The 25,557-nt window shown below is 47.4% G+C and overlaps 1 protein-coding gene across 4 annotated transcripts in view; it reads left to right on the top strand.

Moving 5' to 3' along the window:
- The window catches only part of arhgap32 (Rho GTPase activating protein 32), a 539,690-nt gene that overhangs the window by 190,758 nt on the left and 323,375 nt on the right, over positions 1 to 25,557 (top strand). For all 4 annotated transcript variants that reach the window (XR_004416763.1, XM_033049880.1, XM_033049882.1 and 1 more), the window contains one exon: positions 19,491 to 19,596. Coding sequence is in view for 3 of the 4 variants with exons in the window: in XM_033049880.1 (XP_032905771.1) it covers positions 19,491 to 19,596 (106 nt within the window). In the remaining variant the exon portion in view is untranslated. The remainder of the gene's footprint in view (positions 1 to 19,490; positions 19,597 to 25,557) is intronic.

Here is a 25,557-nt window from a genome sequence, read left to right on the forward strand (position 1 = left end):
AGTCAAGGTTCTTGTTTAGGTAGTAGTTGATATGTGCCATAACCAACCTCTCAAAGAACTTCATCACCACCGATATTAGTGCCACTGGTCGGTAGTCATTGAGGCACGTCACCTTACTCTTATTGATGCCCTCTTAAAGCAGGTGGGAACCTCAGGCCTCAGTAGTAAGAGGTTGAAAATGTCCGCAAAAACTCAAGCCAGTTGGTCTGCACAGGTTTTGGGAACTCGACTGGGTATACCATCAGCTCCAGGCGCTTTACGAGGGTTCACCCCCTCCCCCCTGAAGGATCTTCTGACGTTTGCCTCTGTGACTGCGACTGTAATAACATCAGGGCGTATGGGGGCTCAGGAAGGCACATCAGTGTTCTCCCTATCAAAGCGTGCGTATAATGCATTGAGCTCTTCAGGGAGTAATGCTTTGCCGTCGCTTGACCTGCCTCCTGATTTGCCTTTAGCATCCTGATGGCATTTGCCTCCTGATGGCATTCAAACCCTGCCAAAGTTGCTGAATATTCGCCCCATCCTCCAGCTTTGAGTTGCAGTCCCTTTTGGCCTTTTTGATGGCCTTGAGGTGAGGACTGTACAGAGTGGGGGGGGGGGGGGGGGGGGGGGGGACGACAACTCCAGGACAGTTTGGAGTCTGTAGACTGGACAATGTTCAAGGACTCGGCAACGGACCTGAACGAATATGCCACAGTCGTTACAGACTGCATAAAGAAATGTGTGGAGGACTGCATCCCTACAAAAACCGTCCGAATGTTTCCCAATCCGAAGCCTTGGATGAACTTTGAAATCCGCACTCTTCTGAACACCAGACATCGGGCATTCATGTCTGATGATACAGTGGTCTACAAGAAGTCCAGATGCGACCTTGGTAAGGCCATCAAAAAAGCCAAAAGGGACTTCTGCTCCAAACTGGGGGATGAGACAGATGTTCGGCAGCTGTGACGGGGCTTGAATGCAATCACCTCCTACAAGGCGAGATCAGGAGGCAGCTCGAATGTCGGCGTAGCATCACTCCATAACGAGCTCAATGCGTTTTACGCACGCTTTGATAGGGAGAACACTGATGTGCCTTCACGAGCCCCCATTCGCTGTGATGGTATTTCAGTCACAGTCACAGAGGCTGACGTCAGAAGATCCTTCAGAGGGGTGAACCCTCGAAAAGCGCCTGGACCTGATGGTATACCCGGTTGTGTTCTAAAAACCTGTGCGGACCAACTGGCTGGAGTTTTTACGGACATTTTCAACCTGAGGTCTGAGGTCCCCACCTGCTTTAAAAGGGCATCAATTATACCAGTGCCCAAGAAGAGCAAGGTGACGTGCCTCAATGACTATCGACCAGTGGCACTAACGTCGGTGGTGATGTAGTGCTTTGAGAGGTTGATCATGGCGCAAATCAACTCCTACCTCAACAAAAACCTGGACCCACTGCAGTTTGCCTACCGCCACAACAAATCAACGGTGGATGCGATCTCGCTGGCTCTCCACTCTGCTCTGGACCACTTGGATAACAAAAACTCATATGTAAGGCTGTTATTCATTGATTACAGCTCGACATTTAATACAATCATCTGGTTGGTTATCAATCAAGCTGGTTACCAAACTCGCAGAACTGGGTCTCTGCGCATCCCTCTGCAATTGGATCCTCGACTTCCTCATTCACAGACCACAGTCTGTTCGTATTGGTGGAAATGTAACAGCCTCGATAACAATCAGCACGGGAGCACCTCAAGGCTGCGTGCTCAGCCCCCTGCTGTACTCACTCTATACACATGACTGCGTAGCCAGTCATAGTGCGAACTCCATCAAGTTCGCTGACGACACCACTTGCGGGACGTATCACTAATGGGGATGAGTCAGAGTATAGAAGAGAGATTGACCGACTGACCAAATGGTGCCAGCACAATAACCTGGCCCTCAACACCAGCAAAACCAAGGAACTGATTGTGGACTTTGGAAGGACTCCCCCGACCAACTCTGTGCAGTCCTCGCCTCTGGGGGTGCGCTCTTCAGTTGCTGCCAGTATGCAGGAAGAAGAAGCAGCACCGCTGAATGGTCGGATTTCCCGAAGTGAGGGCGAAGGATGGAGCGATCGGCACTTGATCATGTAATCCATGTGTGAGCAAACCTCCAATGCCTAGTGATATGAAAAATGTCATTCCCATTTAACACTCTTAACTGGTTGATTGGTCTTGGTAATTCTTTTATGATTTAAAGTTGAAAAGTATAATTTTCAGCATATCTCTAAAGAAGACTATTTAGTAAGAATAATAAGTGGTCATCTTTCCTTCTTTACACTGCATATTAGTTTGAATTGATTTATGTTGCCCAATGGGCTTCCCTGATAATTATTATCTTGGGTGAAAAGAGTTTGACTGTTTATAACCCTACCAAACTCATTTCCACATACCTTGATTCCATCCTATCCCCCTTGGTTAAATACCTCCCTAGACACCTCAGACACTCTCCCTAGACACCTCAGACACTCTCCGCCGTCTCCGCGCATTCCATTCTCTAGGCCTCCATCCCCTCATCTTCACCATGGACATCCAGTCACTTTACACCTCCATCCCCCACCAGGATGGTCTCAAAACCCTCCGGTTCTTCCTCGACCAGAGGAGCAACCTATACCCGTCCACTGATACTCTCCTCCGCCTAGCGGAGTTGGTCCTTACCCTCAATAACTTCTCGTTTGACTCCTCCCATTTCCTTCAAATACAAGGCGTAGCTATGGGCACGCGCATGGGCCCCAGCTACGCCTGCCTCTTTGTCGGGTACGTCGAACAATCCTTGTTCGAGGCGTACCATGGCCCCATCCCCGACCTCTACCTCCGTTACATCGACGACTGCTTTGGTGCCACCTCCTGCACCCACACACAACTGACTGACTTCATCCGCTTCACCACTAACTTCCATCCGGCACTCAAATACTCAAGGCCATTTCCGACACTTCCCTACCATTCCTTGACCTCACTATCTCCATTGCAGGTGATAGACTTCTGACCGACATCGACTATAAACCCACTGACTCCCATGGCTATCTTGACTACTCTTCCTCCCACCCTGCTTCCTGTAAGGACTCCATCCCCTATTCCCAATTCCTCCGTCTACGCCGCATCTGCTCCCAGGATGAGGTATTCCACACCAGGGCATCGCAAATGTCCTCATTCTTCAGGGAACGGGGGTTCCCCTCCCCCACTATAGATGAGGCTTGCACCAGGGTCTCTTCCATACCACGTAACACTGCTCTCTCTCCCCATCCCCCCCACTCGCAACAAGGGCAGAGTCCCCCTGGTCCTCACCTTTCACCCCACTAGCCGGCACATACAACAAATAGTCCTCCGTCAGTTTCGCCACCTCCAACGTGACCCCACCACTCGCCACATCTTCCCATCTCCCCCCCTGTCTGCTTTCCGCAAAGACTGCTCCCTCCGCAACTCCCTTGTTAATTCTTCCCTTCCCTCCCGCTCCACCCCTTCCCCGGGCACTTTCCCTTGCAACCGCAAGAGGTGCTACACCTGTCGCTTTACCTCCCCCCTCGACACCATTCAAGGACCCAAGCAGTCGTTCCAGGTGTGACAGAGGTTCACCTGCACCTCCTCCAACCTCATCTATTGCATCCGCTGCTCTAGATGTCAGCTGATCTATGTCGGTGAGACCAAGCGTAGGCTTGGCGATCGTTTCGCCGAACACCTCTGCTCGGTCCGCATTAACCAACCTGACCTCCCGGTGGCTCAGCACTTCAACTCCCCCTCCCATTCCGTATCCGACCTCTCTGTCCTGGGCCTCCTCCACGGCCAGAGTGAGCAACACCGGAAATTGGAGGAACAGCACCTCATATTCCGCTTGTGGAGTCTGCATCCTGGTGGCATGAACATTGATTTCTCACAATTCTGTTAACCCTTGCTGTCTCCTGCCCTTCCTACCTCAGCCCTCGGGCTCCTCCTCCTTTTTCCTTTCTTCTCCCCGCCTCCCCCCATCCCCTATCAGTCTGAAGAAGGGTTTCGGCCCGAAACGTTGCCTATCTCCTTCGCTCCATAGATGCTGCTGCACCCGCTGAGTTTCTCCAGCATTTTTGTGTACATTTTTGGCTGTTTATTACTTTATTCCTCACTTTTATCATTTTATTTCCATAAAATTATTTGCAATAAGTGAGAATTGAACCTGCGAATCTATGGGCCTCTTTAGTTTTGAAAAGCTCATCAGGGAAACGGATCACATGTTAAATATGCATTAGACTATTGAGCGCATGAAATGTAAAACACTTGCTCTATCCAGCATTTAGTCTCAGTTGCTATGTATGAGATCTTTTTCAGTCTCAAGTAAATACGGCAGGAAATCCAGCGAGTAGGGGCAAGGCTTTCCCACGACCTTGCTGGCAGGCTGCCTGTGGAGTGATTTTGTTGATGTGGGTGGGTGGACTAAGGTGCTTTTGCATGGAGAGGGGGTTGAGGGAAGATCAGGCAAAGAAAAGGTTGCTACACAAAAGCAGTAATGCCACAGGGTAAGTTTGAGTTGCATGTGGTTGAATTAATGTGTAAAACTGGTTTCTCAAGTGAAGTGTAGAATGCTGTTCGGCGTTTATATTGTGCATACAGAATGCTTACATTCGCATTGAAGTATTTTTTATTTCAATAATAAATTCTGAATTAAAATGATTTCAAAATAAAAACTCTACAGAAAAAAAACATACACTCTTTATGCATTCAATAGTGTCATACTCAGTAGTGGTTGCTCCTTTAAACAAAACACCCTTGCCATTCATGTGGCCACATGGGGTGATATCCTTTCCTTTATTTGAAGGGTATCCCTACTGGACAGTGTCTCAATGTTCTGCAACGGAAGGACCACGATTGTGGACCTCCCCCATGGAGCCTATGTGTTGGCTGCACTAAGCTCCCTCAGTCCAGAATGGGTCAGTCATCAACATTCTGTGATGGGCATCTCGATGTGCTGGGAGACCAGGTTTTGGGCAGACCAAAGAGCATCTTTCACAGAGTTAATTGTTTTCCAATAGCATTTGATGCCCATCTCCGAGTGTGTCTATGGGAACAGCCCATAAATATCAAGATGAGGGAGGTTGTTATTGACTTTAGTCAGGAAGGTCTGGTGAAGTACGCCCCAATCAGCATCAATGGTACGGAAGTGGAAGTGGTTGGGAGCTTCAAATTCCTTGGCGTTAATATTACCAATGATCTGTCGTGGACCGACCACATTGATGTAACAGCCAAGAAGGCATACCACTGCCTCGACATCCTGAGGAGACTGAGGAACTTCAACATGCCTTCAGTGACCCGTACAAACTTCTACAGATGCACCACAGAAAACATACTGTGGGGTTGCATTACAGTTTGGTTTGGGAACAGCTCTGCTTAAGACTCCAAGACAGTTGTAGATCAGACCTCCCACCGTTGACTCCATCTACACTTCACGCTGCCTCAGAAAAGCACCCGACATAATAGATACTTATAATAGATGCTTGGTCATTCTTCCCCCTGTCCGGCAGAAGGCACAGAAAGTGTGCACCACTCGACTCAGGGACGGCTTCTTCTCTGTTATCAGGCTTCTGAATGGACCTTCCATAAGCTACGGTAATGTTCGGTTCACCTCTATACAGTTGAGGACTTTGGATTTTGTGTAGGGAACTGATGCACTAAAATGCGCTACAAAGCTGATAACTATATTTTGCACTGTGAACCTTCCCCTTTGCTCTATCTATTGTACTCGAGTTTGAACTGATTGTCTACATGGTGTAGCATGCAAAACAAAGTTTTTTGTAGTACCTTGGTACATGTGGCTATAAACTCAAACCCAAATCAGAGAGTCCTCTGCTATGGAACTGTTTTGGATGAGCTGTGACAAGGATCCTTCTCCAGAATACCATGCAAATCCACATACGTGTGAAGAGGTGGGCAACCATCTCCTCTCTATAGGCAAGAGTCTGACAATTATAGGAAAATAGATGTTCTTGAACCTGTTAGATGCATGAGCCTGAACCTGAGCATGATTTCAGGTGTACGGACCTTCTGCCTGACTGACTGTAGCAGTGAGGCGAAGGTACACCGTACAGACACAATGGTAGTAATCCTTGACTATGGAAGCAGCGTGCTTGAGGTGGTGCCTGCTGTAGATGCATTTGATGGAGAGAGGGCTGTTCCCGTGATGGACTGGGCTGAGTCTGACTCTTGTGCTCCTGTGGATTGGAATTCTCATGCCTAACCATGATGCAGCCAGACAGTATACTTTCTACAGTGTATCCACAGAAGTTAGTATTTGATGAGGTGCTGAATCTCTTTAAACATACGAAAATAGAGTTGCTGGTGTGCCTTCTTCATGATTGCATCTATGTGTCGGGCCATGAACCGATCATTCGAGATGCTGATGACCAACTATTTGAAGCTGTTTAAGAAGGAACTGCAGATGCTGGAAAATCGAAGGTTGACAAAAATGCTGGAGAAACTCAGCGGGTGAGGCAGCATCTATGGAGAGAAGGAAATAGGTGACGTTTTGTATCGAGACCCTTCTTTAGACTGATGGGGTGGGGGGGGGGGGGAAGAAGAAAGGAAGAGGCGGAGAAAGTGGGCTGTGGGGGAGCTGGGAAGGGGAAGGGGAAAGACAGAGAAAGCCAGGACTACCTGAAATTGGAGAAGTCGATGTTCATACTGCTGGGGTGTAAACTACCCAAGTGAAATATGAGGTGCTGCTCCTCCAATTTACAGTGAGCCTCACTCTGGCCATGGAGGAGGCCCAGGACAGAAAGGTCAGAATTGGAATGGGAGGGGGAGCTGAAATGCTGAGCCACCGGGAGATCAGGTTGGTTATTGCGAACCGAGCGGAGGTGTTGGGTGAAGCGATCGCCAAGCCTACGCTTGGTCTCATCGATGTAGAAATGCTACACTTGTCGCTTTACCTCCCCCCTTGACTCCTTCCAAGGACCCTAGCAGTTTTTCCAGGTGCGGCAGAGGTTCACCTGCACCTGCTCCAACTTCATCTATTGCATCCGCTGCTCTAGGTGTCAGTTGCTCTACATCGGTGAGACCAAGTGTATGCTTGGCGATCGCTTCGCCCAACAACTCCGTTCGGTTCACAATAACCAACCTGATCTCCCAGCATTTTTGTCTACCAACTATTTGAAGCTGCTAACTCTCTCTGCTGCCAACCCTCCAATGAAAACTGGCATGTCATCTCCCAACTTCCCCTTTCCGAAGTTCCTTGGTTTTGTTGACATTGAGCGAGAGATTGTTTGTTTAGTTTAGAGATACAGTGCGGAAACAGACCCTTCAGCCCATGTGTCCGTGCCGACCAACAATCCCTGCATACTTACACTATCCTACACATACTAAGGACAATTTACAAGTATAACAAGCCAATTGTACAAACCTGTACATATTTGGAGTGTGGGATGAAACTAGAGATCCACCAAAAACCCATGCAGGCCATGGGGAGAATGTACAAACACCATACAGACAGCACCCATAGTCAGGATTGAACCTGGGTCTCTGGTGCGGTAAACAACTCTTACCACAGTGCCACCATGTTGCCCCCGTGACACCGTTATTGTGACACCAGGTATTCTATTTCTCTGTGTAGAAACGAACTGCAGATTCTGTTTTAAACCAAAGATAGACACAAAATGCTGGAGTAACTCAGCGGGACAGGCAGCATCTCTGGAGCGAAGGAATGGGAGATGTTTTGTGTCTTGATCCAAAATGTCACTCATTCCTTCTCTCCAGAGATGCTGCCTGTCACACTGAGTTACTCCAGCATTTTGTGTTCTATTACTCTTCTGTACGCTTACTCATCACCATCTGTGATGGCCAACAGTGGTATTGTCAACGATACAGATGGTTTCAAGCAACTAAATATTCATGGTTTGATTAGTCATGGTAGCTTCAGGACATCGATGGGAAATAATGAGAATTGAGTTTAATCTTGTGTGTGAGAATTAAAGGCAACTCTTAAAGCAGGAATGGTGTAAGGTAGCTTAGATCCAGTTCACCTATATCAGGAAGTTGAGGTGAAAATGTTAGATACAATGAACTGCAGAAGCTGGTTGAAGACACAAAGTGCTGGAGTAACTCAGCGGGTCAAGCAGCATCTCTGAAGAACATGGATAAGTGACGTAATGGGTCAGGAAGAAGCGACCTTACCCAAAATGTTACTGATCCACATTCTCCAGAGATACTGTCTGACATGTGTTACTCCAGCACTTTGTGTCTTTTATTTCACTAAAAATCTGCTTTCAGTACCATCGGACGCATATAGGCTCAGACAAGATACATAAACAGCCTTATTCGGAAGTCCATGACCGTATGATTAAGAACAAGAACTTGTCCGTAGTTTCAGTTGGAATATCTTGTGAAATGAAATCCAATAATACATAGGGAGAAGCTAGGACCACTCAAGGATAAAGGTGGGAATTTGTGCTTGGAGTCGAAGGATGTAAGCCAAGTACTGAATGATTATTTTGCATCTGTATTCACCAAGGAGGAGGACAGTGAGAATAGTGTGGGGCATACTAGCATGCTGGGGCAGTTTGTGACCAAGAAGGAGATGGTGTTATGTTTCTTGAGAATCATTACGGTGGATACATCTGCAGGGCCTGATGGGATATATCCCAGATTATTGAGAGGGGCAGGAGAGGAGATTGCAACGGCATGGAGAAAGATCTTTGTATCATCTCCAACATAGGCTAGCTTCTGGATGACGAGAGTACTCTATGTGGTTCCTTTGTGTATGAAGTAGATATAATCCAGAAAATGCTAGTGAGCCTCGCTTCAGTTGTTGGGAAGTTATTGGAGAGGATTCTTTAGGATAGGATTTAATCGTATTTGAAAGAGAATGGGATAATTAGGGGCAGTCCACAGCAGGTCATGAATTGCTCATTTAATTGAGTTTTTTGAACTGGCGACAGAGGTGATTAATGAGGGTAAGGCAGATACCCTGAAGAAGGGTTTCGGCCCGAAACGTTGCCTATTTCCTTCGCTCCATAGATGCTGCTGCACCCGGTGAGTTTCTCCAGCTTTTTTGTGTACCCTTTATATAATGACTTGGGCATAAATGTAGATTGGTTAGTTTGTGACAATAGGTGCAGGAGTAGGCCATTCGGCCCTTCGAGCCAGCACCGCCATTTAATGCGATCATGGCTGATCATCCCCAATCAGTACCCCGTTCCTGCCTTCTCCCCATATCCCTTGACTCCGCTATTTTTAAGAACCCTATCTGGCTCTCTCTTGAAAGCATCCAGAGAACCTGCCTACCACAGAATTCCACAGAATTGACTTTGCAGACAACACCAAAACTGGTGGAGGTATGACCTGTGAGGAATGCTGTCAAAATACACAATGGTATATAGATCAGCTACAGAAATGGATGGAGAAATGACTGATTGAATGTAATCAGAATCAGATTTTATTTGCCAAGTATGTTTTGCAACATACGAGGAATTTCACTGGCCAGGTCAGTCATACAATTAAAAGCAACAGACTCAAAAACACATTTTAACATGAACATCCACCACAGTGACTCCTACACATTCCTCACTGTGATGAAAGGCGAAATAAAGTTCAAGTCCTTCCTTTTGTTCTTCCTCGGTTGGGGGCCTCGAGCCCACCGTTGACGGGACGGTCTTCACTCCCGTAGCCGGCGGCGTTTTGGCCCTCCGTGTCGAGGCGTTCAGCTCTTGCATCTTGTCAGCTCCCCCGTGCCAGGCGATCGAACCTCGCATCGGGGCTGGTCGAACCTTCTGCGGCGTTGGAGCTCCTGACTAGCCTCTCCCGAGACTGCGAACCCTTGATGGTAAGTCCGCGCCCCGCGGTGGGGCTCACGTCAGTCCGAGGAGGCCTCCAGCCCCAGCGATGGTAGGCCGCAGAGCCCGGAGAATGTGATCCGAAAATTTATTACATCTCCGGGAAGGTAGGAACTTGAAAAAAAGTTTCCCCCAATCCCCTCCCCCCTCCCCCCACATAAAACAAACCAAGCAGGGATGTGGTATAGTGTTGCAATTTGGGAGATTGAATGTGCGGAGAATAGATACTGCTACTGGCAAGACTCTAACAGTTTAATGTTCAGAGAGATCTTTGTATCCACAGCTCCCTGAAAAATGGAGAGTGTTAATGAAGGTGTATGGAATGCTTGCCTTCAGTGTTCGTAGCATTATTTAAATCTTGGGAAGCCACGTTGCTGCTTAAGACTTTACTGAGATCTAATTTAGAAAATTGTGTGCAGTGCTGCTTGCTCCACTACAGGAAGGACATGGAGGCATTGAAAGGGTGCAGAAACGATTTACCAGAATGCTGCCTGGATTAGAGGGTACTTGCTACAAAAGAGAGAACTCAGCGGGACAGGTAGCGTCTCTGGATGGGCGACGTTTCCGGTCGAGACCTGTCCCACTGAGTTACTCCAGCATTTTGTGTCTATCTTCGGTGTAAACCAGCATCTGCAGTTCTTTCCTACCTTTGTTACAAAGAGAGGTTGAGTAAACTTAAATTGTTCTCTCTGGAGCTTCGAGGTTCAGGGGAGATTGATAGAAGTATATAAAATTATGAATGGCTTGGAAAGGATAGAAACTCAGTACCTTTTATCTAGGGTGGATAGGCCAAATACTAGAGCATAACTAAGATCAGAGGGGGAAGGTTTAAAGGATATGTTTGGTACAGTTCCATGTTCTATATTGATTCATACCTTCTTATAAACCAGTCCTGGAATGGTGAAGTTGAAACATTGGAATGCATAATGAAGGACATTAAAGAATCAGGTTGGAGAAGGCAGATCAAAATTTAGAATGAAATACTGAATGGCAGATTTTCTTCTGAGGTATGGATCAACAACATGCTCCATGACAGAACCCATTTCTGCAGAAAAGCTAATGCACTGGAGATTCAGGATTTTGAGTCTGGTTCAAGTAAATCTAAAAGTACTGTTGAAGGAAAGGAAACATTGCAACATATCTTATCTTAAAAATGGGTTCAGATCACATGGTAAGTGTCCTGTGTTGACACCGTGTAGAAAATTACAGCAGTGTTTATACAAAGACCCCCCCATTTCAGGGCACCATAATGTTTGGGACACAGCAATGCCATGGAAATGAAAGTATTCATGTTTAGTATGGCTGATGTCTCTAACAATTGTATTCTTGTTTCTCAGTCTCATAATGGCTTATTTGACTTTCATTGGCACAACTTTGGTCCTCATGTTGATAAACAGCAATACAATTTTCCAAAGGTGATGGAAAGACTGGAGGAAATTGGTGCTGAGAGCTCTCTTATACCTGCATTAAGGAGGCAATTAAACACACCTGAGCAATTACAAACGCCTGTGAAGCCATGTGTCCCAAACATTATGGTGCCCTGAAATGGGGGACCTATGTATAAACACAGCTGTAATTTCTACATGGTGAAACCAAAATAGTTCCATCACCTTTGGAAACTTTTATTGCTGTTTCTCAACATGAGGATCAAAGTTGTGCCAATGAAAGTCAAAGAAGCCATTATGAGACTGAGAAACAAGAATAAAACTGTTAGAGACATCAGCCAAATATTAAGCTTACCAAAATCAACTGCTTGGAGCATCATTAAGAAGAAAGAGAGCACTGGTGAGCTTATTAATCACAAAGGGGCTGGCAGGCCAAGGAAGACCTCCACAGCTGATGCAACAAAATGACTACCTCCCGCTGCTGAAAGACTCATCCATGCCTTCATCTCCTCCCGACTGGACTACTGCAACTCACTTCTCCTTGGCATCAGCTCCACCTACATCAACCGACTCCAACTGGTCCAGAACGCAGCCGCCCGACTCATCACCCACACCAAATCCTGGCATCACATCACTCCAGTCCTCAAACAACTTCACTGGCTTCCCATCTCCCACCGGATCAACTACAAAATCCTGATCCTCACCTACAAAGCCCTCCACCATCTGGCCCCCCCCATATCTCACTGACCTCCTCTCCCCCTACCAACCCTCACGGTCCCTCAGATCCACATCAGCCGGTCTCCTCTCCATCCACAAGTCCAACCTCCGCAGTTTTGGGGACAGAGCCTTCTCCAGGGCAGCTCCCAGGCTCTGGACCTCCCTCCCCCAACTGATCTGCAATTCCGTGTCCCTCACCATCTTCCAGTCCCGCCTCAAGACCCATCTCTTCACCTCTGCCTATCCTTAGCCCCACGTCCCCCTCCCTTTTCATCTGTGCATTAATTGCCTCATATTGTGTTTTGTATTGAATTCTGTCTTTACTTTGTGTACTAGTCATGTCTCTACTATTTATTTCATTCCCCTTACATGTTTTTCCTCTACCTGCTAAATTTTTGTAAGGTGTCCTTGAGACTCTTGAAAGGCGCCCATAAATAAAATGTATTATTATTATTATTATTACTTTCATTTACATGACATTGCTGTGTCCCTATGCTGGAACTAGTTTTACAGCATTTAAAATTGTATGTATATTGTATAAATTGTGGCGCGTGGGTCTCAAAAGGAAGCACGAAGTCCAGTGTTTTGAGAGGCACCTTTAATTATGTTCCTCCCGGTTGTAGGGAAGACCAAACAAGAGAAAGATGGCACCCAAACCCCTGCCTTTAAACCCTCTGACTAAGGGCCGCCTCCGGACTGAACCACTCCCGTGCCGAGGGGTTCGACAGTATGATGGCACGACCCTTGGGAGCCGCCACAGGACCCCCCCCCCCCCAGAACCAGAGGCACGAAACGCACCGGCGGGCGCACGACCTGGCCGGCCCGCGTGCGGAACTCAGCCGATCGTGGGGCAGCCCAGAAAAGAGAATGCCGGAAAGCTGAGCGCATCTGGCGGAAAACAAAACTTCATATTCACCATGACATCTATAAAGAGAGCCTCCGTGCCTACAATTTAGACTTAAAAAGTGCTAGAGAAACATTTTTCTCCAATATCATTAACAACACTAATAAGGCAAAAATCCTATTTGCAACTGTTGACAGACTGACCAACCCCCCCAACACAAATACCACCTGAACTCCATTCCACGCAGAAATGCAATGAGTTTGCATTATTTTATACATCAGACGTGCCATCAATATCACCGCTTCAAACAAAAATGTTGGATCACCACCCTGTTTAGGCAAAGGTAACGTGGCAATGATGACATGCTTTAATGTCATAGACTCTAAAACTCTTGTGGAAACGGTGACACAACTAAGGCCATCCAACTCGCTCGCGAAGGCGCTTTAGGGTGGATGAGGGCGTTCCCTGCTGCCCCGGCGCCGACGGCACGAACTCCCCGGGCACCGTGAGTGGCGACCTGTACACGAGCTCCGCCGATGATGAGGCCAAGTCCTCTTTGGGAGCAGTCCGGATGCCCAGCATGACCCACGGCAACTCGTCCATCCAGTCCAGGCCGGAGAGTCGTGCCTTCAGTGCTGCCTTTAGCTGCCGGTGGAATCTCTCCACCAGACCGTTAGCTTGCGGGTGGTAAGCCGTGGTGTGGTGTAGCCGCACCCCCAGCAAGCGAGCCATGGCTGACCACAGCTCGGAGGTGAACTGTGGCCCTCGGTCTGAGGAGATGTGCGCCGGCACCCCGAAGCGAGCAATCCAGTGCGCGGACAACGCACGAGCACACGTAGCCGTCGAAGTATCGGCCAACGGAATGGCCTCCGGCCACCGCGTGAAGCGGTCCACCATTGTAAAAAGGTGGGTGATGCCCCGGGACGGCGGGAGAGGCCCTACAATGTCTACGTGGAGATGGTCGAATCGCCGGTGAGGTAGACCAAACTCCTGGAGAGGCGCACGGACATGGCGCTGGATTTTTGCCGTATGGCACGGAATGCAGGTGCGAGCCCAATGGCCAACCTGCTTGCGCAGACCATGCCACATGAAACGAGCGGCCACTAGTGCCGTTGTCGCCCGGATTGATGGGTGAGCCAGTCCGTGGATCACCTCGAACACCCTCCGGCGCCAGGTGGCAGGGACGATGGGGCGCGGCTGACCGGACGACACATCGCATAGGATTGTCACTCCCCCAGGACCGAGAGGGACATCCTCAAGGCAGAGGCACACCTCATCGTCCGTGAGCTGTGCCTCTGCCAGAGCAGAATAGTCAATTCCGGGCGCCACCTCGAACACGGCGTTGATAGCGGGGCGGGACAATGCGTCGGCCACCCGGTTTTCTTTCCCCTCGATGTAGCGGATAGATGTTGTATACTCCGAAATGTAGGCCAATTGCCGCTGCTGTCGTGCGGACCAGGGATCGGAAACCTTCGCCAGGGCGAAAGTGAGCGACTTGTGGTCCGTGTAGGCGGTGAACGGGCGGCCCTCCAGGAAGTAGCTAAAATGGCGCACTGCCAGGTACAGAGCCAGGAGCTCGCGATCGAACGCGCTGTATTTCGTCTGCGCACGGTTGAGGTGCTGGCTGAAGAAGGCCAGGGGCCGCCAACCTCCGCCCGTCAGTTGCTCCAGCACAGCACCAACCGCCGACTCCGAGGCGTCCACCGTGAGAGCAGTCGGGGCATCTTCCCGCGGGTGCACCAGCAGTACGGCCCGAGCAAGGGCCTCCTTCGCGCCGTCAAAAGCTGCCCCTGCCTCGTGGGTCCATTCAACGTTCTTGTTCTGCCCACCCGCCAGAAGTTGATACAGAGGCCGCATGATGTGGGCCGCGGATGGCACGAAACGATGGTAAAACGCCACCTTGCCGACAAACTCCTGCAGGCCACGCACCGTGCGTGGGCGGGAAAACCGACGGATGGCGTCGACCCTGTCAGGCAGGGGAACCGCGCCTTGCGCAGTCACGCGGTGGCCGAGGAAGTCAATCTCGGTTACACCAAAACGGCACTTGTCGAGGTTGATGGCCAAACCATGCTCGCTGAGCCGCTGACAGAGCTGCCGAAGGTGGGTGCAGTGCTCCTGCTGCGAGCGGCTGGCCACCAGGATGTCGTCCAGGTACACAAACACGAAATCGAGGTCGCGACAAACCCCGTCCATTAGGCGTTGAAAGGCCTGCGCAGCGTTCTTGAAGCCGAACGGCATCCGCATGAACTCGTAAAGTCCGAATGGCGTGATGATCGTCGTCTTGGGTACGTCATCCGGATGAACCGGGATCTGGTTATAACCAAAGATCTTATAGCAGAGCAAGATAGACCACTCCTCCGAAATCCAATGGACTGACGTGTAGTACGTGACGGAACGTCACGGCCGCCATTTCTTTAAGCGACACGCGGGGAGAGAGGGATCGAGAGAAGGGAGAGGGATCGAGAGGGGAGAGGGATCGAGAGAAGGGAGAGGGATCGAGAGGGGAGAGGGATCGAGAGGGGAGAGGGAGAAGGGGAGAAGGGGGGAGAGGGAGAAGGGAGAGAGGGAGGGTGGAACGATAGCATGTTATAACGTTCAGCCGTCCCATTCCGACCAAAGATTATAGAGCAGAGCTCCTCTAGTATCTTTGATTGCAACCGCCGCCGCCGAACGCCACGGCCCACCATTGCACCCAAAGATGATAGAGCAGAGTTGTATAATCTTTGATTGCACCCTTCTTCACGGCGGGCTTGTGATCTTTGCTTGTGATGTCTCGACAATTCGAGGGCTATAACGGGTAACAGCCGCCGCGTTCTCGGACTTGAATCTGAGCTCGAAAAATCTCGTGGTCACTGGGCCTAATGTGCCCCGCGGGCCATATTTTGGAGACCAACCCCTTACAAGAACAAAACCAAAAACGTACAGAAGTGTTAAAATTGTCTTTATTATAGTGGTAAGTAAAGATCTATTAAAAATAAGTCTACTAACTTTCTAATGTACCGACAAACCTAGTTTCCCAATGGCCGTTGATGGGAGAACAGAAAATAACATTTTCACGACAGAATATCGACAAAAAATAATAATAATATTTTCTAACCTTTCTTTTTTATCGGGGAACCTAAAGAATGACAGGTCTGGTCGTTTAGATTTACGATTAGAACAATTGATAGCGGAGCAGTGAGATGAAGATTTTGATGAGGACGCCATGACAGCCCAATAAAATGCTCAATAAAATGGCGTCGACAATCACACACGTCATACTACGCGTTTTTCGAGGAGTGGTCTATCTTGCTCCTCTATAATCTTTGGTTATAACCCCGTACCAGATCCACTTTTGAAAATATTGTGGCCCCAGCCAAATGGGCGGTGAAGTCCTGGATGTGGGGTACGGGGTATCGATCCGCTGTTGTTGCGGCATTCAGCCGTCGGTAATCCCCGCAAGGTCGCCAGCCCCCGCTCGACTTAGGGACCATGTGGAGTGGGGACGCCCAAGGGCTGCTCGAAGGGTGGACGATTAAAGGCGTGCCAGACGCAGTTTATCCGGCGGCGTGCTCGTGCATGGAGAGGTGGGCCGGTAGTCTGGATAAAATGTACCACTCCGTGGCTGGGGGTCGATGATCGAAACTGTGGGGTCAGAATGTCTGGGAACACAGCCAAGATCCGTGCGAAGCGGGAGTCCACGGACGCCAGGGGCCGTCCCACCGGTTGATACAAACGCAACGTGATCGGCTCCATCGTAGCGGCGTTGACCAAACGCTGACGCCTGACGTCCACCATGAGGGAATGCACCCGGAGGAAATCGGCCCCGAGTAATGGCTGGGAGACGTCGGCAATGGTGAACCGCCACGAGAAATGGCTGGAGCCGAACACGATCGGAACCATGCGCACTCCATATGTGCGGATGGGGTTGCCATTCGCCGCGGTGAGGACGGGCCCCCGCTTACCGGAACGAATGTCGGCCAGCGAAGGGGGCAGGACGCTGAGCTCCGCTCCAGTATCAACGAGGAAGCGGGTCCCGGAGCGCCGATCCCAGGTGAAGAGGCGGTGAATTTGGCCGGCCGCCGCGGGAACTATTGGCAGCCGGCCCAGGCGTTTCCCGGGAACGTGCACGGCTGGCGGCATTGTCGTGCTGCAGCACCCCAGCGCTGATGGAAATAGCACCAGCGCCTCATGTTGGTGTTACTTGGAGCTTCCCTGCTCCTGCTGGTGGCGCCTGCAGCTTGCTGGCGCTGGACTGCAGGTGCAGTACCCCTCACTGCCGCTGGGGGTGATCGAGCGGGCCGTCGGGCTGGAGCTGTCACTCCTTCCACAGCTCCCCCGCCCCACCGGAGGAAATCGGGAGCTGCCGGGGTGATGTCATCGGCGCGCCTGCCGACGGCCAGCGCGTTGACGTCATCAGGGCGTGTCGGCCTCAGCGCGACCCCGTCTCTGCTGACGGCCAGCGCGCTGACGTCATCAGGGCGCCCCATCCACAGCGCGTCGGCGTGCCTCCCGAGGGCCCTGAGGTCAGCAAAGGAGGCGTCTGTGAGCTGCAGACGAATGTAGGCCGGCAGCAGATGCAGGTATGTATATTCGAATAGCAGGCACGGCGTGTGCCCATCCAGTAGAGCCACCATCTCCTTTAGGAGGCTAGATGGCCGTCGGTCGCCTAGGCCCCCCATATGCAGGATCCTAGCAGCACGCTCCATCCTGCTTAGGCCATAAATCTGGAGCAGGAGCTCCTTAAGGCCGAGATATTTATCAGTGTCCGGGGGGGCTGCGAGGAAGTCCGTGACCTCTTCAACCGTGTCCTGGTCGAGGGCCCCCACCAGGTAATAGAAGCGGGTGGCATCGCCCCGCAGGTTGAACTGGGCCTCCGCCTGCTGGAACCAGATGAGCGGCCGGGTGGTCCAGAGGTTGGGCAGTTTCACCGAGACCGCGTCCAGAGACAGGGCCGGGCCAGCCTGTGAGGAGGTAGGGCTTTCTCTTCTCTCCATCATGACGCCAATGGAGCGTCGGGGGTCACGTGGGTCTCAAAAGGAAGCACGAAGTCCAGTGTTTTGAGAGGCACCTTTAATTATGTTCCTCCCGGTTGTAGGGAAGACCAAACAAGAGAAAGATGGCACCTAAACCCCTGCCTTTAAACCCTCTGGCTAAGGGCCGCCTCCGGACTGAACCACTCCCATGCCGAGGGGTTCGACAGTATGATGGCACGACCCTTGAGAGCCGCCACAAAATACTAATTTGTAGCAAATTTTCAATTTCAAATTTTAAGGATGGAAATGAAGGGAACAGTTGGAAATGGATATGTTAAAATGCATGACAAACATCGTATTGTTATAGGCCTGTTAAAATGTTTTAGACTATATCTGATGATCCATTGGGAGGATGGGGAGAACGGCCTTTTTTTGAACCAATGAGCTTCTCATTCCTTGATGGAGTAACAGCGGGACAGGCAGCATCTCTGGAGAGGAGGAATGGGTGACATTTCGGGTCGAGACCAGACTTAAAAAAAAAACAAATATTAAATGCAAATTAAATTTATGGCACAAATTGCATTTCTTATATGGGTAACCCTCGGAAGTTGTCCTCGGAAGTCCTAATGAGGGTGGGACTAGTGGCCGGCTGCCTCCTGGGCCGAGGCAACGCTTTCCTGGCAGGACTACCGGGGCTGACCCCGTCAACCCAAGATTTGCCTAATCTACCAAAAATGTGGTGGGCGGGCACGGCTGTCGGGCCTCTGAGAGGAGCCGAACGGTACCGGAATGGTCCGCCTCCATCAGGGGACTGAGATAACGACCTGCAAAGTCGCCTCTGAAGAACGGTCTCGAGCTGAAACGTCGCCCATTGATTCTCTCCAGAGATGCTGCCTCTCCCGCTGAGTTACTCCAGCATTTTGTCTCCCTTCAATTTAAACCAGCATCTGCAGTTCTTTCCTGCTCAGAGTTTCTAATTCCTGTGGTTCCCAGGCTGACCCTAGGATAGTTTTAGATTGGGGAAGTCTATATTGAGCTCTTTCTCAAGCTAACACTAGATCTTGGAGTTGTTTCGATGACAAAGACCTCAATGCTGGTAAGCGTAGTGGAGTTTGGAGGTGAAATGTTGCCGTGAGAATTCCGCAGTGTTGTAGCAACATTCCACCTTGAATGAACAGGATAGCAACCCATGTCAATATGCAAGGGCACCAGCTGAAGGAGTTGCTTTATTTTGAACGCTGTAAATTTTCTTCAGCACTGTTGCCGTTCATTAATACAGGCAAATGCAAATTCCATTACATTCTTGGTTTCAGCTGTGAATGTTAGGCTGAAAAAATAAAGTTGGCATTAAGAAATATTATTGGATCCTTGTATCTACCTCAATGATTACCAGTTTTCTGCAATGTAAACCTATCTTAACTTTGGTCTGTAAGTTTCAATGGGACGTGATCGGACTTAATTATTATCTAATTTGCTGAGGACTGTAGATGCGGATCGATTTGTGACTTTAGAGATTGTTTCATTTCATTATACTGGTATATTTATGTGGATTGTTGCTCTTATCAGATTGCCTTCGGGCCTGTTTTAATTCTTCCATTCCAAAAGATTTAATGTTTCACCCTTCTCCATCTATTTGTTTCTTAAATTTTTTTATGATCTGTTCAGAATCATTGTTTTTCCTGAGGAGTTTCCTTATGTTAATGCTAAACATATTAATAGTCTGAATTGCTCTGTGTTTATTTGTTATTAATTTTATAATTGTTTATTTTTAATTGCAGGTTGAAGAGAGGTTCGCCATTGCTAGATGAGGATGATTACTTTCCAGAGCTGCTAACCCTTCCTCCTCGTGATCGCCTTGACTGGGAAGAGACCATCAGTGCTATGGTAATAATCTCTTGCAGAATGTTCCACTGGACAAGTTGAAATTCTCTCATTTATTTCTGTGCCAACCATATCCTCTATTTCTGACAGTTTGAATAATACTTGGCACCCATTGAATCCAGAATGTCAAATCATTTATTTTTGAACCACTTTTCACTGGTGTGTAAATCTCATACTTTGCCAGTAACGTCAGTTAAAATCTATAACATGTATGGACATTCCAAATGTACATCCATGGCAAATTGGGCACAGCCACACCTTTAATTGTTGATGTTCACAGGAAGCAAAAACAGTATCAATGTAATATTTCTGATTTATTTCAGAAATACGTATAGAAATTCCTTAAATACACTAGGCGGACACAGATAATTAATATGAAAGACAATATTTACAAGGAAAGAGTGAAACAAAGGCGGTGAGCTGCCCAGCTTTTATATAACAATTAAAAACATAGAATTGGATATCGGCCATTTTATTCTCTATATAACCAAAAATCTATCGATCTCTATCTTGAATATCCTCACTGACTGAACCTCCATTAGCCAGTTCCAAAAGTTTGCCATCTTGTGAACACAAAAGGGAAGCAGAAATAGGCCACTGGCTCCTGAAACCTGCCCCACCATTCAATTTGAACATGGGTGATCTATGGTGGCCCCCAATTCCTCTTCCGTGCCAATTATCCATTACTATGAAAAAAATATTTTTGTCTTAGTCCTTTATTCTGATGTTCAAGACACTCGAGCTAGGAGAAGCATCATTTATGCATTTATCTTTCAAAACCCTGTAAGAAATGTCTATGTTTCTATGAGATACTTCTCGTTCTTCTAAAGTCCAGAGCATGGCCCATCTGCGCTTTGTCTCCTGCAAGAACATCACCTTCCCATCCCAGACTGGTGAACGCTATTGCAAGGAAATGCTTCCTCAGGTGGGGAGCAGGCGCCATTTACAATATTCCAGGTGTAAGCTTCCTGGGATCCTGCTTCACTTGAAGTTTAATCTTCCTCATCTTTACAAAGGTTTTTACATCTTAGTGCTAACATACCTTTTCATCTCACATGCAGAATATACCTGACCTGCCAAATATTCAGCATTTTTGTCTTTTTAATTCTGGCATTTGTATTTTAGAAGCCTCAAACTTAAATAGGAAATGCTGAATATTTGGGAGGTTGTTTGAATGTGAGAAGATGGTATAAAAAGGGCTTCCTTAGAAATTGTTCCATGCCTTATTTAATGATGGCATGCCTCCATGTCATCATTAAAACAATGTTTGAGGCCAGACATAAATTGGAGAAACACCACTTATTTCGCTTGGGCAGCTTACAACCTAGCAGTATGAAAATTGATTATAACTTCAAGTAACCCTTGCTTTCCCTCTCTCCGCCCCTCCCGCACCCTATTTCTGACTAGTTTCACTGTCTTGATCTGTGTGATCTGATATGACCAGGCCTGAAGAAGGATCTCGAACCAAAATGTCGCCCATTCCTTCTCTAGAGCTTCTGCTTGTCCCGCTGAGTTACTCCAGCATTTTGTGTCTATCTACGGTGTAAACCAGCATCTGCAGTTGCTTCCTACACACTTCTGATTAATTTAACTGATTGTATGCCTCCTTGTCACCTTCCCCTCAGCTAACAATGTACTATTCTACATTTCCTTAGCATTTTCTGCTTTGATCTGTTGTTTTCACACCTTGCCTTTCCATATCTCTAGACTCGCTCTTCCCTAACTCTCAGGGTCTTGACCCAAAACGTCAGCCATTCCTTCTCTCCAGAGATGCTGAGTTACTCCAGCATTTGTGTCTATCTTCAGAAATTAACATTCGATTAAAACTAGATTTGGGAAGTATAAATGGGGTCCTAAATTTGCAAACTACACTGAAGAGGAGCAGATAACAGCAAAGTGTCTGTCTAGATGCTGCTTACATTTTATGATTATATCTGCCGCCTCCACCACCACCTCTTGTACCCAGAGGCCTTTTAACCAGACTAGAGGAGTCAAGAACCAAAAGACAAGTTTAAGGTGAGAGGGGACAGATTTAATAGGAACTGGAGGGGCAACTTTTTCACATAGAAGGTGGTAGGTGTGCAATGAGCTGCCAGAATAGTTAGCTGAGGCAGGTACTATAATTGTTAAAGACATTTGGACAGGTACCTGGATAGAAAAGTTTTAGAGGCATATGGGCCAAACATGGGCAAGTGGGTCTAGTGTAGATGGGGTCGGCATGGGCTGAAGGGTGTATTTCCAGGCTCTATGCCTCCCTGACCAGTCGGACCGCCTGCATTTTCTTCTGAATGATTAATATATGTCACAAACTACATATGTTACAAACTCCAAAGCCATGCTCACTATTCCTAATGTCTCTACTTTTTTAAACGCAAGTAAATCTTGTTTTTAAGAATCTTCAATAATTTTGCTACTGTTTATAAACGCTCGGTGTTCTTTAATTTCCTGGATTATGTCTGTTGCCTTTGTTAAACAAAAGAATAAGATTGGCTGTTTTCCATTCTCCTGGGATCTCACCCATGGCTAAAGAGTATACAAAGGTCTCTGTCAAGGCTGCAGCAACCTCCTCCCTTGCCTCTTTGTCAAGACCCCAGTGAAAAATGCATTCAGTTTTTGAGGCTTCGGAGAACTGGAAATCAAGTTCTCAAGTGAGTTTATTGTCATGTGTCCCTGTATAGGACAATGACATTCTTGCTTTGCTTCAGCACACAGAACATAGTAGGCATTTACTACAAAACAGATAAGTGTGTCCATATACCATAATATAAATATATACACATATGAATAAATAAACTGATAAAGTGCAAATAACAGCCTGATGGCTGTGGGGAAGTAGCTATTCCTGAACCTGGTTGTTGCAGTCTTCAGGCTCCTGTACCTTCTACCTGAAGGTAGCAGGGAGATGAGTGTGTGGCCAGGATGGTGTGGGTCTTTGATGATACTGCCAGCCTTTTTGAGGCAGCGACTGCGATAAATCCCCTCGATGGAAGGAAGGTCAGAGCCGATGATGGACTGGGCAGTGTTTACTACTTTTTGTAGTCTTTTCCTCTCCAGGGCGCTCAAATTGCCGAACCAAGCCACGATGCAACCGGTCAGCATGCTCTCTACTGTGCACCTGTAGAGGTCAGAGAGAGTCTTCCTTGACAAACCGACTCTCCGTAATCTTCTCAGGTAGTAGAGGCGCTGATGAGCTTTCTTGATGATTGCATTAGTGTTCTCGGACCAGGAAAGATCTTCAGAGATGTGCACGCCCAGGAATTTGAAGCTCTTGACCCTTTCAACCATCGACCCGTTGATATAAATGGGGCTGTGGGTCCCCCTCCTACTCCTTCCAAAGTCCACAATCAGTTCCTTGGTTTTGCTGGTGTTGAGGGCCAGGTTATTGCGCTGGCACCATATGGACAGTTGCTCGATCTCTCTTCTATACTCTGACTCATCCCCATCAGTGATACGTTCCACAACAGTGGTCAATAAGAATTAAAGGAGGAAATTAGAGAAATTAATTTACTTAATGGGAAGAATGTGAAACGTAAGAATTGGGGAATGGTTGAAATGCATGTGCCTGTAAAGGGAAGATGGACACAAAAAGCTCGAATAACTCAGTGCGTCAGGCAGCATCTCTGGAGAAAATAAATAGGTGACGTTTTGGTTGAAACCCTTTAGACTGAGAATTAGGGAATCTCCTGACTCAGGGATCCCAGACTGAGTAAAGGGAGACCCGACAAGCAAATGAGGAGGAAAGAAAAGGTTCAAATGAAGCAAATGATTACATGTGATAACAAGGAACTTCAGATGCTGGTTTATACCAAAGATAGACACAAAGTGCTGGAGTATCTTAGCAGGTCAGCAGCATCTCTGGAGAACCTGGATAGGTGACCTTTCCGGTTGCAACCAGCCCGAAATGTCGCCCATTCATGTTCTCCAGGGATGCTGCCTGATCTGCTGAGTTACTCCAGCACAAAAAAATGTGTCCATCAAATGGTGAAACGATCTATTTGGCACAAATAGCCATTTTTTTTCTTGTGAATTCTATGTAATTCTGTGATTTGCATGCCAATAATCTGAAATAAGAATTTAATAGAATGTGGACAACTGGCCTGCTATACTTTAAGCATCATCTAATTCTATTTAAAATTAAGTATTAAAAAATTACAAAGAAAGCAAGAGGGAGAACTTGGCAATAAGTGAACTCCCATGAGTTCTGCCCTGTGAGAACATGTTTGAATATAATTTGGTATAACTGAGTCATGTTATACTGATTGTTAAATGAGGAATGAATTGAGTATGAATTATTATTAATTTTATGTTTTACTTTTGGTTCAGTTCAGGAATATTTTTCTTTTTCTTAGTGTTTGTTGAGATTGGCTTAATTCTGTTCAAACCCGAGTAAATAAATTACAAAAATATTTGATCTGAAATGCTTTCTGAAATGCTTTCTATAAGTACAATTAAATTGAAATAGTACCTAGTCACGTCACGTTGTGATCTGCCTATACGTGGATTTTGCCAGCGAACAGTTAAACTGTACTGTGTGAAACCTACTAGGTTTCAGTAGTTATACTTTGGGAGGATGCAGGTTGATCTTAGTGTGCTTGGGTGGAGTTTGTGGATTTCATCACAACAGTTGGAACAAACCTCCTTTGCAATATGCCAGAAAATAGATTTATATGATGTGACCTCGGTAATCATGTCGCATTGGTTTTGTCTTATGTGCTTGGTTGCATAACAAAGACTATTTGTAAATATATACCAGATAATCATCTCAGTTCTGAATGCAAATGTTAATTCTGCAAGGTTGTATTTAATTGTCAGTATTGTCGATTGAGGAAAAATGATTTTCCACCAATGGCACGCGATGCTCTTTTCATTGATTAATATTAAAATATTCAAGCCCCACATATGATAAAAAAGTCAAAGCCTTTATTAAAATCTAAAAAACTGGCAACAATTAATGTGTGGAGTTTTAGAATTGACCATTAACATTTTGGAGGACCAAATCTGACCTACAAACTTGCCCAAATTAGTCTGAAGAAGGCTTCTGATCTGAGACATCCTCCGTCCAGTCCCACCACAGATGTTGCCTGACCCACTAGTTCCTCCAGCACTTTGTGTTTTGCTTCTTATTCATCTCTTCCCTCACCCCTAATTCCCACTCACCCAATCATAAGCATAAATAGGCTAACGATCTAACCTAAATTCACTGAATTCCTGTCCTCCACTAAATTATCCACTAGCTGCTTTACCTAAAAGCCAATTATTTTTGGATGTAATTATAATATTAACTTGTTACATTTTATCTTGGGGTTTATCTTGGGGTTTAACCAGTAAATGTTTTCTACTTTATCCAAAAGTAGATTTAAACAATGACCTTAACTTCTGTGGCTAATAGAGGTTTTATCTTCAATCTCCAATTGTCTCGAGTGGGACTACATTGCTGAGTTGACTGCCGGTGAACCTCACTTCAACAAAGGGGAAGTTATTGGAAAGGATTATTTTAGATAGAATTTACTTGCATTTGGAAGAGATTGGGATAATTAAGGCCAGTTATCCTGACTTTATCCATGATGGGTCATGTCTTGCTGAGTTTTTTGAGGCGGTGACGAAGGTGATTGATGAGTGTAGAGCAGTGGATGTTATCTATGTGGATTTTGGTAATACATTTGATAAAGCCCCTTATTGTAGGCAGATCCTGAAGGGCAGTGGAGGAATGCCACCGGCCTTGCTAGTCTCAGGAGCAGTCTCTACATGTACCAATGGTTACTGTAAGATCAGCTTTCCTTGAGAGTGACTGTCTGAGGGATCTCTGGCCGTGTCTTCAGGACCTATGCAGATCAGCTGGCAGAGGTATTCATAGACATCTTTCTTCTTTCGTGTCCATCTTCCATGCTTCAACTGTTGCCATCGCTGTCATCGTCCGTCCTGAAATGGACACAGCTTCCGGCGACAATCAGTGGGAGCCATCAC

The sequence above is a fragment of the Amblyraja radiata genome, chromosome 33 (genome assembly GCF_010909765.2).
Source record: "Amblyraja radiata isolate CabotCenter1 chromosome 33, sAmbRad1.1.pri, whole genome shotgun sequence".
Taxonomy (NCBI): domain Eukaryota; kingdom Metazoa; phylum Chordata; class Chondrichthyes; order Rajiformes; family Rajidae; genus Amblyraja; species Amblyraja radiata.